The sequence below is a fragment of the Botryllus schlosseri genome, chromosome 15 (assembly GCF_051294905.1).
Source record: "Botryllus schlosseri isolate E-star chromosome 15, Bs_hap1, whole genome shotgun sequence".
NCBI lineage: Eukaryota > Metazoa > Chordata > Ascidiacea > Stolidobranchia > Styelidae > Botryllus > Botryllus schlosseri.
The window spans coordinates 10,157,125-10,173,281 of record NC_137250.1 but is presented as its reverse complement, the minus strand read 5'-3'; the positions used below and the strand labels follow the sequence as shown (position 1 = coordinate 10,173,281).

At 40.3% G+C, this 16,157-nt stretch overlaps 3 protein-coding genes across 17 annotated transcripts in view; 2 read left to right on the top strand and 1 right to left on the bottom strand.

Annotated features, from left to right (window-relative positions):
* Positions 1-16,157, top strand: part of LOC145457734 (ubiquitin-like protein 3) — a 245,928-nt gene that overhangs the window by 86,304 nt on the left and 143,467 nt on the right. The window lies entirely within an intron of this gene.
* The window catches only part of LOC145457722 (THAP domain-containing protein 1-like), a 474,772-nt gene that overhangs the window by 367,502 nt on the left and 91,113 nt on the right, over positions 1-16,157 (top strand). The gene's annotated exons all lie outside the window — the stretch shown is intronic.
* LOC145457675 (NFX1-type zinc finger-containing protein 1-like) overlaps positions 1-16,157 on the bottom strand; it is a 224,795-nt gene that overhangs the window by 155,797 nt on the left and 52,841 nt on the right. The window contains exons 1-3 of one of the 15 annotated variants that reach the window (XM_080335925.1): positions 7,383-7,635; positions 1,364-1,456; positions 487-617 (exon numbers count right to left, since the gene is read on the bottom strand). The exons of 10 other annotated variants lie outside the window; for them this stretch is intronic. In XM_080335925.1, coding sequence (XP_080192051.1) covers positions 487-617; positions 1,364-1,456; positions 7,383-7,504 — 346 coding nt within the window. In that variant the 5' untranslated portion in view covers positions 7,505-7,635. Of the gene's footprint in view, positions 1-486; positions 618-1,363; positions 1,457-7,382; positions 7,636-16,157 lie in introns of those variants that run through there. 4 more of the 15 variants (XM_080335927.1, XM_080335930.1, XM_080335932.1 and 1 more) reach the window with 4 other exon arrangements.

The window sequence follows — 16,157 nt, the reverse complement described above, 5'->3', positions numbered from 1 at the left end:
AATTTGATAAAAAGATAGGAGTGAGCGGAGCTAATATAATTGCGCGTAACACAGCTGATGACACACTTCGGTGTGATTGCGGTATGTATGGCACAAAAGGATAAAATAGATTACGCGACGAGGTTTCAATTTTAAATCACTCATCACTAATCTGATGAAGCTGACTACCTCAAATCCAAAATGTTTTGCAAACATATCGAAGTCAATCTGATTGACTAACTATAATTTTTTATTCTTTCCAAAAGTCCCAACAAAATATTTTTAGACAGCAGTATGCCTGTTTCAGCGTGCTATAGATGAATTTAAAATTGAACTCATTTGCACGGTCAGGCAATCATTTTGTCAATGTAAGTCCGGAAGTTTCAGCACTTATGAAGCCCAGCTTCCTCGTGATTTCCCCGACTTTATAAATCTCTAATTATGTTATCAATCATTTTGTAAATTTAGAGGGCGATTTAATGAAAACCATTTTATCCCCGTACGTACCATCATCCAATTTTCCTCTGTCTCCTCTCAGCAGCTGCTCAAGACCTGAACGATCATTCCCGAGAGTGATTATGATGTCCTGTGAGCTTTCATTTTGCTCTAAATCTTCCAGACGTTTATATCCCATCGGCCTACATTTCAAGAATTTAACAATAGATGACTAACCTACGGATGGATATGTGACTCCCGTCGCGATTGCTTGCCAGAGGAGATTACTGTTGAGCAATCTAAAAGCAGCATAATTGCTAATCCCATAGCTGGTGACCCCGGCATTCAAATTAAATAAAGTTGATCTTGTTTGAAAGCTACTGTCGCACTGATTCCGAAAATATACATCAAAATTTACCCAGGGTAATGGAACCACCCCGAAATAGCCTTCAAAGTCTGAAAATCGGAATTGTTCGAAACAATCGCAAGGACGAAGCACAATGACCATAACAATGACCTTTGCATAGTCGCGATTGTCCAGAACAATGCGAATTTTCAGACTTTGAGGAGTATTTCGAGGGGGTTCCATTGCCCTGATTATATTTTAATGTATATTTTCGGAATCAGTAAGACAGTACCTTTCGAAGAACATCAACTTAATTTAATTTGAGTGCTGGGGTCGCCGGCTACTGGATTACAAATTAAATTATGTTGCTTTTAGATTGCTGAGCAGTTAATTGCTCTGGGCAAGCAAGACGGGAGTTGCGTATATATCCGTATGTTAGTTATCTATAATTTAACAACAATGAAATTCACTTGGTGTCATTTACCAACCCAGCATGTCATCAAGCATATATTTTATCACACTACCTTATGTATATTTTGAAATGAGAACAAGTTAGGCTACATTTCCGAACATACTAAAGAATAAGAAGAGTACAATGCAAACCTGATTTGATCGCCTCGGTCACGTGGTTGCATATTCTCATTCCTATTACCATATTCATGAGCGTTTCCTTGATAAACCCGACCACGACCGGCACTTCAAAGGAAAAAAATCATTTAGATCGCAATTTTTTGTCAATCTCGATATAGACATGAATGTCCAATGAGTTTGGACTTGCACGCAACCAGTTCGCCATACGCATAATGACATATGGTGCCTGAAACGGTTACAATTTTGAAACTGAATTCAGCTACAGTAATACAGGGGGCTCTGCTCGCTCTGTATCACCCTTTGGTAATTCATAAAATAACTTGAGCAGGAGTTGTAAAGCCAAGAATACACCATCCGTCCGCAGTGCATGCGGAATTGTCCCGTTTTCCTATTTCAGTCATATTGGTGGGCAATGTTCCGTCTAATTTTTGACGAGTCTGCGCGCACTCACCAACTCACTGCGCGGTACTTGGACAACAGTTACGTAACAACTAAAAAAGGTCATCACTTCGGATTTTTTGTGCGCAGCTTAGATTTCCTGTGCGCAGAGACCGTGTCAACACTGCGCAATTGCGCACGTGCACAGCTTAGAGGGAACATTGTTAGTGAGATTGCGTCATTATAATTGATAATGAACAATACGCGCCCAGCCGTGACAGCGACCAGTCGATGAACGTGCTTTGGACCTTGGATAATACGAAAACTTACGTTACTGTGATATTTTCATGGCAATGATATTAGATTGTATCAGAATAGTAACATGTGTCGTTTCATGAAGCGGCGCGAGAATAGAAGACATGAAAGTGATCAACGGAAAGAGCTACATAGTGCATACACGCCTAGTAACTAAACCCATGGCATCGAACAAATGAACTTTTCATCATGAATTTTCATATTTTCTGCGACCAACAGAGAATAGCTAGGAGTTCGACCACTGCAACCTAGATAGGCGCTAATCAAGCGTCACATTAGTTTTCCCGTCAACGACATAGCACTTGACGGATGGAAATACGCATGAAAGCGAACGCATGGGACTTGTCACACTTTTGCTCTTTCTCCTCCACATTTTTCCTCGTCCCTCTTCTCTCACACTCATCCGTTTGAGAGGAGAAAAAAGGAGAGAAAGAAATGGACGCGTTTAGGGATAGTCTATTCCCGGCTTAAGTAGGCAAAACCTACATTGAATACCTAACATAAGTAGACGTAGACTCTCCCATTACAACAGTGGTTCTCAACCTTTTTGTCTTCGCGAACCCCCTTTGCGCCGTCACATCCCCCACCCCAAGTTTGAATTAAAATTTAGCTCTATTATTGTGTAAATATTAACTGTAGGCTAGTGATAAACAGCAATAACATGACCTTTCTTGAAAATAACATCATATTATTTATGTAGAAATTTCGAAGACTTTTAGCATTCCAAAGCGATTTCTGTATAGCTGCATTTCGGGAAATACTCGGCTGTGTCTTAAAAACGACCATTCTGTTTATGTGAGTCCTAAAGTTTTAGCAGTTATGAAGCGAAAGTGCTTCATGATTTCTCTTATTAAAAAGAAATACAAATTAGTTTTTCAACCATCTTGCATATTTGAAGGTTTCGCGGACTCCCTGAAAATGCTTCACGGACCGCCGGTTGAGGACCACTGCATTACAGTCTAGTACAGGGGTGGGCAATTATTTTCCTCCGCGGACCAAATGAGAAGTCGAAAATACGTTGGCGGGCCGAATGAAACATTTTAGCTATTTTCTCCGGGGTATATTAATTTTATTTCTAAAATTACATTGTTAATAAATGATGTCCAGCGACTGTGTTCATGTCAGGTAATGAGACATTGACGGGTAATTGAAAAAATATCTATTAGCCGTCATGATTCGAAACAATGCTAAACATGATACATTTTCAACTCTCTTTAAACCCCTGTCCACATTCTTCTATTATTACTCTAAAACTGTGGTTCTCAAACTTTTTTAGGCACACCTCCCTTTATGATAGTGAATAATTTCGCGCCCCCTCTTCATGATATCACAAAATATTAAAAGAGCAATCAGAATGCTAGCAATCCCAAGCCCAACGGATAGTTTGATGGCATGGAAGGTTATGGCTGTTGATGAGTGAATTCTGAAATATCGCAGTCGGACAATAAACAGAGCAGGGTCAGTCCATCCCAAATCAACTAAATTTTTTACCAAAGATAACCCTATGGTCTTCAATTTCAGTCAGATTGCACTCAAACGGAGACAATCATAGCCTGATCAAAAGAAACCTAATTTTATCAAAATCGGATAAGTCATTTGAATTTTATCGCAGTTTGAAAAATAGCACTTTTTGCGTTCATTAAACCGTGTCGAAATGTCTTTTCCTAAGACCTTATTTTGGAATCGTCATAAAATGGGCTGGGATGGAGTTTTCTTGGGTGAATCAATGTTTTTATGACTGCTGTTAAGCGAACTTTGAATATGAACAAGAATTTGCTGGATTTACCAAAAGGTTATGGGTCAAATGTATCGAGAGGATAGGGACCTCAATTAAATCAGTCATGCGTGACCCAATTTTCCATGCCGATTTGTGAAAAAAGGTATACTTCGATTTTGTTAATTGAGGTATCATATGAAAGCTGTTGATGCCTAGCACTTATTCCTATCGTGGTCATAAGTGATTTAGCTCTCATTATTGTTTGTACACGAGTATTTAGTTACCTGGCTTTTCAAGTGCTAATCGCTCCTTTTTTGCAAATTGTTCAGACTAGTTTATTCAAAATCCATGACTGTGCAACGTGCATTCTCACTCAATATAGATGAGATCTCATGCAGGAAAGCAATTGACTGATGGAGTGGTACATAACTGTCATATACTGCAAGGATCTAAGCAGTTTTATAGCCTGAAAACTATGATCATGCTATTTCCCCTGTGTTTAAAGGTATTTTGGGTGGTATAATTTATACAGCTGCTCGGTTTTTGATAGATTACGAGTTTACGACCATTACTTGATTAAGTAGCCTATATATAGTAGCTCGCACTATCCATTTCATTCCCTGGTACAAGTGATATCAGACATTTAATCATCCTATTATTCAGTCAAAAATCTGAATACGGAGACAGCCGACGGAGTGCCTAGTTCTATAATTTACATAACATTTGACTCTAACATCTCCGAGTAACCAATATACATAGACAGTCAAGGTAAAATGATGAGTAGAAGGACAACCTTCGTGCTACAATCTGATTCCCAGGCACTGTTTAAGACCTAGTAGTCGAAGTAACATTGTCATCACAATATTTGGGGATATTCTCAAAAATATTTTCTCAAGCTGAGAACTGTTCATATCGCCTCAACAATCGGTCAAATCTCATATAGGTAAACTACATAGCATAGTGGTAGAGCAATCATTCTCTCATCTGGCCAGTCGAGAACACTTGCAAAACATCAAAATTTGGAAATCGATTCCAGAATTATTAAAACGCTGACCGAGCATGTTTACTCAAATTTATTCACAGATTCTCATTAAATTTCTTTTGGAGAACAGCTACATCTCCTGTACAACACCAGGGTTGTAACCATGCACAGCTGCTATACCGCCAGACTGTTTGAAGATTCATTCATAGAAATGATGTAATGTATTTAAATAATCTATGCACGACTCCCTGAAATATGAAATATAAAAAGCAGGAATATAAAGTAAGCCCTGCCCCAAGCTATTTAATATGCCTAATGAAGCATTAATCAATAATATTTGTCAAAAATGTGTATAAAATATATAACCTAAAATACCTTTAGACACATGAAAATACATGAATATAGTTTTCTTGCTATAATGCAGCTTAGATCCTTGAAATCACTAGTGGCATTGCTTTTATTGGACAGTGCTCATTCTTAGCTTTCATATGATACCTTAATCAATAGATTTGAAGTATACCTTTTTTCACAATTCACCCTGGAAATATTCATCACGCATGACTGGTTTTACTTCAGCCTCACCTTCAGCCCCCCTTTTAACCCCAAACGGTTAGGTTATTATCGTAATAAAAACATTCAAAATTAGTGTTAGGCTATGTACTTTCTGAAAATGTACTCTATTTAAAGCCATAGAGCAAGACCAATTTATATACAAATTCTGAAGTTTATGTTCCAAAAATCATACCTTTTCACGGTTGACTGGGCACAAATAGTGCTCTTTTTCAAATCTCCATAAATTCTAAACCGCTGAATGGATTTCCGAAAAATAACTTTTGTTCAGTTTGAAACATGTCTACGGTGCTTGGGAATTGCATTTAATGTTTATTTTCAAACACATGGTTATCTGCATTTGTTGATTTGGGCTGGAATTACCCAGCAATATCTGTAAGTGGCCGAAAAATTTCGCGGAGAGCGAAAAAATTATCATTAAACTTCATCTTCGCGCGCATCATCTGATAATTTCAGTTTTTGGCTTTCATTCTTTGGCATACCCGTTAATCCTTTATGGGTGATAGATATGATGAGTCATATAGTAATCGCGAGCATTGATTGACTTATGTTACGAATTAGGGATTTGGAAACGTATCAAATAACAATTTCAAACACATACCGTATAATGCGTAATTGACAATGACAACAAAGAAGGTTTGAACTATACTATATGAAAAGAGTGATCTCTTGTAACTGTAATTGCTACTCATACTTTGCCACATTGCCTTTATTTTGAATCTGGATTACGCATGCGAGGTCCGTAGGCAGTGTGATCGTGGCATATTAATGAATAGGCTTCAAAGTAAACGAATTTCCTGTTGAGTTGATACAGCCTATTGTTTTAGTCATTCAAAAAGCAGCTTTTATGTTTTGGATTCCAAGCAACCTTTCACGGGCCGCACAGAATAGCTTCGCGGGCCACATTTGGCCCGTGGGCCGCACTTTGCCCAGGTCTGGTCTAGTACCTGAGTGGTTTGATTCCGAATGAGTATTAGTCCGCGATTCCAGTCTAGTATCACTTATTATGACGCCACAACAGTATGGGTGACTTGGAAAGTTTAAGTACCGTAATTTTCCAAGTATAGTACGCCCCCATGTATAATACGCACCCCTAAAATAGCATGTAAATTCTGGGAAAAAGCCTGTACCCATGTATAGTACGCACCATGCATTTCAGTACATGAATAGTTCCGATTTCGTATAAGATGTCATTCTGCTTTGCGATGTTACTGTTGAACAATCATGACATAACGATAGCAAACCATTATACAATTAACGGGATTGTCTCTAAACGATAGTAGAGAGCAGCCAAAGCCTGCGAGGCCGGCGGCGACACGGTTTAGGGCTTTAGGCCAACGAACCGACATCTTGCGCAATACGATATTACAGATGCGAGTGCTCGGGCTAACGGTTATGTCGTGCGCACTGGAGATGCGACTGATTACGCAAGCGATTAAATCTTGCGCACATGGCCTCTTGTGTATGTATATGCGATTGTTTGGGCCTGTCGTTGACGCGATGAATTAGCGAGAATTGCCGCGCGTTAGTGCCTATCACTGACCTAATTTCGCTCGTGTACAAACGGCAAACCAACTCAGCTTGTGCACACAACTCTAGTTACTTGGCAACACGCTTTCCGTTAATTGGCAGTTCGTTACACTCTATAATACGAATTACTGTGCGCGATGGCTGAAAGTGACCACAAATAACATAATGGCCGTTACACTACATTGAAGATAATTTGGTATTTTTCAACCATTTCATTTCTTTGCGCTTTCCGACAATACTGCAGGCCAATCACTCTTTCACTAATATTTGGCGTCCGGCAACGTGCTACATGATTTGGATGCTGGGATGGTTTCAAGGCTTCCACGGCCAGAATAACGTATAAAAACTGTAATTCTAGTTGATAAAACATCTCGTGTCGTGGTGGCAATAGGAGAATAATATCAGTAACCAAAAAACCGTCTGTTCTACTCGAGTGGAATCTTTGCAATTAATAGGCTACTCCAATCATTGTGCCCAGTTGTATTCCTGTACACCTCTGGCGCTATCCCAGCATCGTCTATTTCTATTCATGTCCATACCCCGGTGCTTGATTTCCTGGTCTTCGGAAATTTCCCCTTATTCCTCCTCTGCCGCGGCCCCGTGGCACTCGTCCTCGAGGTGCAGGCCCTCGGGCAGCCGCCCATCCTTGGAAATTATTCATTTCTTGAAGTAACGAAAACCAACAGTAGCTTCGGATCTATATGATACTCATGCTAAATTTCATTTAAAAGACACAATTAACAGAAGTTAATTACGAAACCTGCTTCGGTCAGACCGAAATTGATATCTCAATGTATGATGCTGGAGCATGCAAATCAGACTGATGTCAAAGTAGCCATTCTCAAACTGAAATCTAACAAAGCTACAATCTAATTCCATCCCAGTTTGCAGAGATGATCAATATAAATATCAACATTTTCATTGCGAAGTTTTTCAACTTCGTGATAGAAAATGGCGTTTACCCAATCCATCTGAAAACAGCCAGGCAAGACCAAAAATTCACTACTTGAAAAATTTGTGTCCATCCAGTGCAATTTCATAGAGAAATCTGCGGATAGAATCAGAAAATGCTGAACAGTAAGTTTTTGACTGTAATTGTGATATAACATATATTTTTATCATCAACACGACACTAGTTCTCGATTGATAACAGTTTTATCAAGCTCTGCTCTTGGGCTGCCAACACTAACATTGCGATCATCCATCATATACAAATGGAGAGAGCCATGTTTGTGTGTACACAAGGGTTAGGTCACTATCGGACGTGAGGTAATCGTAGTTGATTACAGCATTTTCAAGTAATCGCAATCGATAACATTCGAAAAAAATCCGAAGTAATTGTAATCGATTATTTCCCATATCTAGTCGATTTTTTTTGTGAAAAAATGATTACTTTTTACTTGCAAATGCACTATGACAACTGACCATTCGTGAATAAGTGAGAGAGCGATATTATATCAGGTTATATATCGCAGAAATGTAGGATTTGCAAACTTCACTACCATTATTACGTCACGAGTACCAGCTTTGCTCGTCATTTCGTAACGAATTATCCACACGTAGTAAATAGATACTCGATGTAGCATACTCATAGTAGGCCTATAGTGTGATTGTAACGGCAGCTCGCAATATCTGTATTAAATGGATTGCAGGCAATCGGCATGTGTATGTTCTTTGTTCAACTGCCAGAAACATTATTCTCATACATAGGCGCCGAACGCTAATTTTCCTAAGGTATGCGGGTTTGATGACGTCACAAAAGAATGAAATGGAAAAGGAACATAATGTGACAGAATTGACAAACTTAATCGTATGATAAACTTGCCAACGAGTCCGGAAGTGCTGTCAATTAGCGAGTCTCTGATCTTTCGCGAACGATTAAATACGTCGCTTATCAACGCGTATTATGTAACCTCGGTAACGATTTGCGCAAGTCAAAATGTCCGAGTTCTTATGGAATCTGTTCTATAATGGCACCGATTTCAGGTGGTTCAAACCTTTCTCGTCTTTTATAACTCAAGCCTTTGCACACATCTTCTGATGGTTATATTCAAGTATTAGCGGAATTCAATTACGCATGTACGTAGACGCACGCATAATCACATATGTCTGCGGACGTTCGATGTCATTCAGTTTCGCGATGTGACTCTTTAATCACAATCGCTAATCAGCATACACCGACATTGTCACCAAGCCATCGAGAGATGAGGGTCAACGCATGCTAGGCCCGAGACGCGATAGTTGACCAGCAATGATATCTTTCGTACCAGGCCCATTGCACACGCGATTATGTAGGCCAGCAATGATATCGTGCACACCAAGCCCATGCAAATTCGATAGCGTAGACCAGCGATAGTATAGTGCGCACCGGGCCTATTGCAGATGCGATTCTTCAAGCCAGTGGAACTAGGCTTGTTGGAGACGCGATTAATCAGGCCAGCGACAATTGCCGAGCGCACGGCAATCAATTACCTAATTTCGCGATCATCTTGACGGAAAATCGCGTCGCGTTACTTTGTGGACAGACGAATCTCGGTAATTGGCAACACGCTTCTCGCAAATTGGCTGCGCGCAACGGGTTACCTCGCTCACATAACTGACAGCAGGTAATGTCGTAAACCGAAAGACATTTGCGATTTGTTCTAAATAGCACAATTTTCATTTATGCCGATACATGCCAAATGGAATTCTAGGTATGCCGCATACCTAAAAAAATGTCTAGGTATGCGTGGCATACCTTGCATACCCAGGTTCGGCGCCTATGTTCTCATATATGGCCCCACTTGAAACGAGCATCAATCGTTATTTCGAAATTATTTACTCATCATTTTGATCTGCCACCACAGTCATCTACACCAGTGGTTCTCAACCGCCGGTCCGCGGACTGGTGCCGGTCCGCGACGACATTCCCGCCGGTCCGCCAGACATATTGCAATTTTATACCTTTATCTCAAGATGCAATGTCGAAGGCTTGTCCATTGGTAAAATAAATAAAACATCAAATTCTAATCTTATTTAGAACTTCGTGAGGTAAGATTAGGGCTAGAAACATGTTCGATTTGACTTGAAGTTCAAGACATGTCTTTTAACGACATGCGAGCGACAAGTACAAAACATATACGAGCTGACTCTCCGCTAAACAGCGCAGTTTGCGCGATCATTCGTTTTGTGCAGGACCATCCCGGGGCCTACGATAACTTACCCCGACCATCCCAAACCGTCCAATCGGAGAGGGACGAACTTAAAAGGGGCCCAAAATTATTTCGCAAGTGAACATATATCATAGCATATTTTTTTTAAACTTTTTCCAACATTTTTCAATTTCTTTTCGCACTTAGCGCGATTTAGCGTCACTAAACGTCTTGCTTATTAGGTGACCTACTCCGTGATTTATAGAAATAGGCATTTCGGAGTCAGCCATTACCGCGCCACGGCGTAATAACACATAATGAAGTTTTAGCTAACACGGGACTCAACAATGTGTGCAGAAAACTCTCCAGCGAGACCACCGATTCAGTTATGAATGAGCGAAAACTTTCGCTATTGGCGTGATTAAGCTACGTAGACCAGGGGTGGCCAACCTGCGGCCGTGGACACGCAATTCAGTTAGTATGTGTTGGCGGCCATGGACATGCAATTTGAATTTACGAATTAACTCCCGGTTTCTTGAGAGATTTTAATTAATCTTGAACCGCGCGATTCACCTAGACATCATTTTCTTTTTAAATATAGTAGCGTCCTTTGCAATCAGATCCCTACAGTACAGACTACAGAAGCGAACAGTAGAGGAAAATGATGCGCCTCATATAGAAATACCAGCTCGGAATCGTGTTCTCCTCCCTATACTGACAATCCTGATGGGAGGTAAAAAATAAAAGCATGTAACAAAGTGACTAAAAACAATTGGCTCAGCCGAAGATGTATCATCATTTATAACTTGCCCTAAATTTTCGAAAACACCCTCTCCATCAACTCTACCGGTGAATCAAATCACATGTGCTGAGAAAGGATAAATGTTTGATCAGTAATATGTAAAACTACTAATATTAATGACGAAATTCATCAGCGAATCTGAAAATTTTTTCACGCTTCGCGCGACTGTCGAAGATCCCGTGGCATGACCACTGACCACTCGGCATTTCGGTGCGTAGAGTAAGCCTATGTCATTAAAGAGATTGGTACTGAGTGTACTGGAAATACACATAGACAGTTTAACATGGGTATATGGCGTCCAGCTAGTTCATTATGACTACGCCCTGGAATGCCGTAGACTACATGAGCAGTCGCAATGCGGCTCTGAATGTCAATAAGGTTGGCCACCCCTGACATAGATTCTCTGCTTACACTGAGTAAAAGGAATGTGCTCACAAGTACAGGTAAAAACAGCCTCCGGAAGTTTGGCTCATCGCCCTGTCGCGGCCCAAGACCAACGATTTTTGTGGTGGGCGTACGAAGTGCTTTTTCGGCCCGGATTTGCGGATGGCCGGTATATCTGCTGTAAGTGCAGCACATTTTATTCGTAGTTGCTAGAGTAGCCTGCGTCTGGTGATAGGGAGCAATGAGCAAGGTAGCACGACAAGGTGCTTGGTTCGACTCCAAAACGCTTCTTCTCTCGATATTGTCAAAGAGAAGAATATTATTCGAGTTGCCATGGTCGGTTAAACCAACGACCTTCGCCGCGAAAGACTGTAAACGACTCTCGGCAGTAGCACGTTTATTTGGACAAGGCAATTATACCTTGACTCAGCATAGACTCATGAAGATAATAATTTATTACGATCAAAACCTTCTAAAAGTCACGCTCTAGCACCATATAATTGCAAAAAACGGTTGCATATTTTCATTTTGGCTTCATTTAAATTTTCGAAAGTTCACCGTTCCGCAAGACATTTTTTGAAATTTTACCGGTCCGCGAGGTGAAAAAGGTTGAGAACCACTGATCTACACCATATTTGAGTGGGTTGTAGCCAGAATCAGGATTGATACAGCACTTCGTCAAACCTTCCCCCAAACGTTGATCTTGGGCCCCATTGGGTGATCATTCAAACTTCTGATTCATGACTGAATTTCGTCAAAAACATTGGTAATTGAATATATTACTATTCATTTTTTATCCTCTCTCATAACATGTGGTCAGATTTACCGGTAGAACTGAGGGAGGTGGTGATAGTGAAAATTTAGCGCACGTAATGATTAATTCTAGCATATTCGGGCGTCCCCGTTATTATTATTACTTAGTTGCATGTTATCAATTCGTGACCTCCCGTCTGCTATATAGTTAAATGATATTGGATTTGCCCAAACGTACCAGACATAAATTGTCATTTCCTCACGTGCGCATCATTTCCCCTGTGGGTGCCCCCGAGGGCATTTGTACTGTGGGGCTAAGATTGGCAAGACAGGACTGTTCATCACGCCCATTCAGTGTGGCTATGGACATTAGGGTTGTCCAAAATTTGGAAAATCTCAAAAATACTCCGTGATTGTGTCTTATTCTATAGATTATTGACAGAAAACAACAATGAGCCTCAAAAAATGTCACAGGAAAGCCGTTAAGATTTCACTCAAAGCGATTGAAAGTAGTTGCCCAAGAATGGGCGTGCCACCGACCATAGAACGGCGAGGAGACTAGTAATCACATGACCACGGCTCCTGATTGGCTATTCGGCTATGCTTCAATGATGACGACAGTAACAGCTTGCTGATTAAGTATTCAAGGAGTCTGCTACCGGCGGGGATTCTGAAAGCATAGTTGGTAGGTTGGCAGATGATAATTTAAGATTAATTCAGGACTTGTTGAGGTACGAAATGCATGATGAACAAACAACAGCTGTTTAAAAAGAACTTTTACAGCATGACTGCTTTATTGTGAAGGAAAGGCTGTAGCCTACATGCCGTGTTTTCATGGAGCGGAAGCAAAGGCGCTTATGCAAGTGGTGAAAGAGTTCCCCGTTTCAGAAGGGATCCATCATCAGTGAATACAAATATAAAGCTTAACAATGACATTATACTTTGTGTAATCTTATTGAGCTCAAGCTGTAGTATCGACTGAATCAGCGCGTTATTCTAGGCACTTATCAGATGCTTACAGCAAATTGAATTCACCTGGCAGTGTTGTCAATGTCCTTAATGATGACGCAGAAAAGAGTTGTAAATGTACGCCCAGGCTATGCTTGATACGGTATGTCAAAGCCCTTATTGATTCTGCAGCAAAGTGGTGTAAAGAAAAGCACATACTATGCTGCATAGTATCCAGCATATTTTGGATACCTTATCCAGCACAGTCTTTGCTTACCTTACACCTATTTTCTGTGTTATGATAAAGCACTTTGACAACACTTACAAGTGAATTCAATTTGCTGTAAGTATTATTGCCAAGCATATCGCGCTGATTCAGTTGATCCCAAGAGCACTCGAAACTACCACCATATGCTACAGCTTAGGTCCAATAAGATCACACAAGGTATGGTGTCATAGTCAAGCTTTATATTTGTATTCACTGATGATGGATCCCGTCTGAAACGGGGAACTCGTTCCCACTTGCATAAGCAACTTTGCTTTCCCTATAGGAAAACATGGCATGTAGGCTACAGCCGTTTCCTTCACAATAGAGCATGCTGTAAAAGTTTTTGTGAAGCAGCTGTTGTTTGTTCGTCTTTCGTACCTCAACATGTCCTGAATTAATCTTAGATCATCATCTGTCAACCTACCAACAATGCGCTTTCAGAATCCCCGCCGGTAGCAGACTCTTTGAACACCTAACCAGCAAGCTGCTGCTATCGTGATCATTGAAGCATAGCCGAATAGCCAATCAAGAGCCGTGGTTATGTGATTACTAGTTTTCTCGCCATTCTATGGTCGGTGGAACGCCTATTCTCGGGCAGCTACTTTCAAACGCTTTGAGTGAAATCTTAACGGCTTTCCTGTGAGCTTCTTTCAGGCTCATTGTTGTTTTTTATCAATAATCTATAAAATAAGACACAATCACGGAGTATTTTAAAGATTTTCCAAATTTTGGACAACGCTAATGGACATATTTAGATAGAAGATTTCGGCCAGAGTCTTTCTTTGGTAGCACACTTCGTGAAGTCGGGGGAGAGGTATGCTTATTAAAACCAATATATTTAGCGACATTAAATCGCGAAGCGCAAAGAACATTTTCAAGTAATGGAAATCTCTCAAAAATATACTCTATAATTGGGTTGATTTACGAAATACTTGTTGGAACCCAATTGGGGGGTTTGGGGTGCGGTAGTTACGGGCATGGCTAGAATGCAAATCGATAGGTGTGATAAATCGTCAGCTATAAGGTTGACAAATGGGTATATTGTGACCAATGTGACGTAACACGCAAATGACGTCACATCAAAAATAATGATTGTTCTCTCATGAGGCTTTCTCATAGCTGTAGAATGTAGATACATTGTCTTCGAATATGATTTACAATCATATGTATTAATTTTTATATGGAAACTACCACCATCGCAAAAACTGCAATAAAATATAAATAAAAACAACCTTCATTCACTGGAATAAGTCTAATTGTAATCCAGGGTTATAACCAAGTCGCAATGCTACGAGTCATAAGTCAAATTCACTTTTATTGTTTTGACTCTCTCGAGAGTCAAGTCGAGTCATTTTCAATTCACTACCGAGTCAAGTCCGAGTCATGGTATTATGACTCGAGTCCGAGTCCAAGTCGTTATGTTGACTGATCAGTTTCCAGTTGAAGTCTTGTTAAACTCACTTTAGATAACTATATTTGGTGATATCGAATGTTTCGCATTTATAATATACTAATTTTCCTCACTTTCAGCAGTTTCTGGTCGAATTTTCAAGTACCAGTACCAATCAGACGAAATCCCAGAAGGGTGGTTGCTTCACAATTCTTCGAAATTACAATGAAATGTCGTTCTTGGCCGTCTCAGTCTCGAGTCAATGACTTGGTTCGAGTCATGCGCAATGACTCGAGTCCAAGTCGAGTCAATACACAGATTGAATCTAGTCGAGTCGAGTCAATTCCGTATTTTGAAAAAATGACTCGTGTCAAGTCGAGTCATCAGAAAATCGTGACTCGAGTCGAGTCATGACTCGAGTCATTACAACCCTGTTGTAATCGCAATTATAGGAAAACGGTATATTCCTAGAGATCGTTAAGGCCGTTTAAATGCTTTATTCAAAGATAGTGGTTCCAAACTGGGGGGTGGTCGTTTGCCTTTATTCTGGTGCTTGCGAATATGTTGAACGAAATCAGCTTCCAAAATAGCGCGTGAGTAAGTCTGGGCAAAGGCGATGACTTCTTTTGGTAATCAGCTCGTCAAATTTTGATCTGGGCCACGGAACATTTTCAAGTTGGAGATGGAGTCGCTACCATAAAAGGTTGCAAACCACTGGATGTGAGGTGTTTATAAAGCTCCGTGGTGCGCACTGGAATAAGGCTGATAAACAATGTTATCGGTAGGACATGAACATGACTTAACGATATGCAATTACGCTCCCTGTATTTTCGAACTCATTCTCCACCAGCTATACCGCTAAGTCTGATCATGTGGGCGGAAAGTAGTACCTATATAGTAATATATGGAACAACCAATAATATTGACAGAATTCATGCAAATAATTTAACGACCAGATGCACATAGAAACAAGCACCCCCCCCCCCCCCCCCGAAGTTTCATCGATTACCCTATAGTGCGGAAAGGGGCTGAAAACTAGAGGTCGACCGATATTGATTTTTTTCAGGCCGACACCGATATATCGGCACACTCACAGGCCGATAACCGATATCATAGGCCGATATTATTATGGAAGGAGCAGAGAACAATTTCACCAAAAATATTATATATTAGGCAAGATGGCACTTGTTCATGCCACAGAAAGCTGAACAACAAACGAGAAGGCTGATATTGAAAAGAATTATTGCTTAATTGTGCACATTCGTTGAAAATTGGGATAACCCAAAAAACAAAATATGATACAGAATTGCAGATCACTACAGAAAAGGTAGATTGTAATGCAGGAAGCATAGTCTCTCTCCATGCTCACCCAGTTTAAATTCGTCCTGCAAGTGTAAATCTGTCATATATCACTCTTTACGTCGTCAATTTCTTGAGATTGAGAAGACGGAGCATTGAATTTCCAATAGTTTTTAACTTTTTATAATATAAAATATCGGCCTTCATAGGCCGATATCGATAATCGGGAAAGCTCTAAATATCGGCCTCGATAATCGGCCATTTCGATAATCGGTCGACCTCTACTGAAAACATGTGCTTTCGGTCCCGGTTACACCAAAGAATATATTCTTTGGGTTA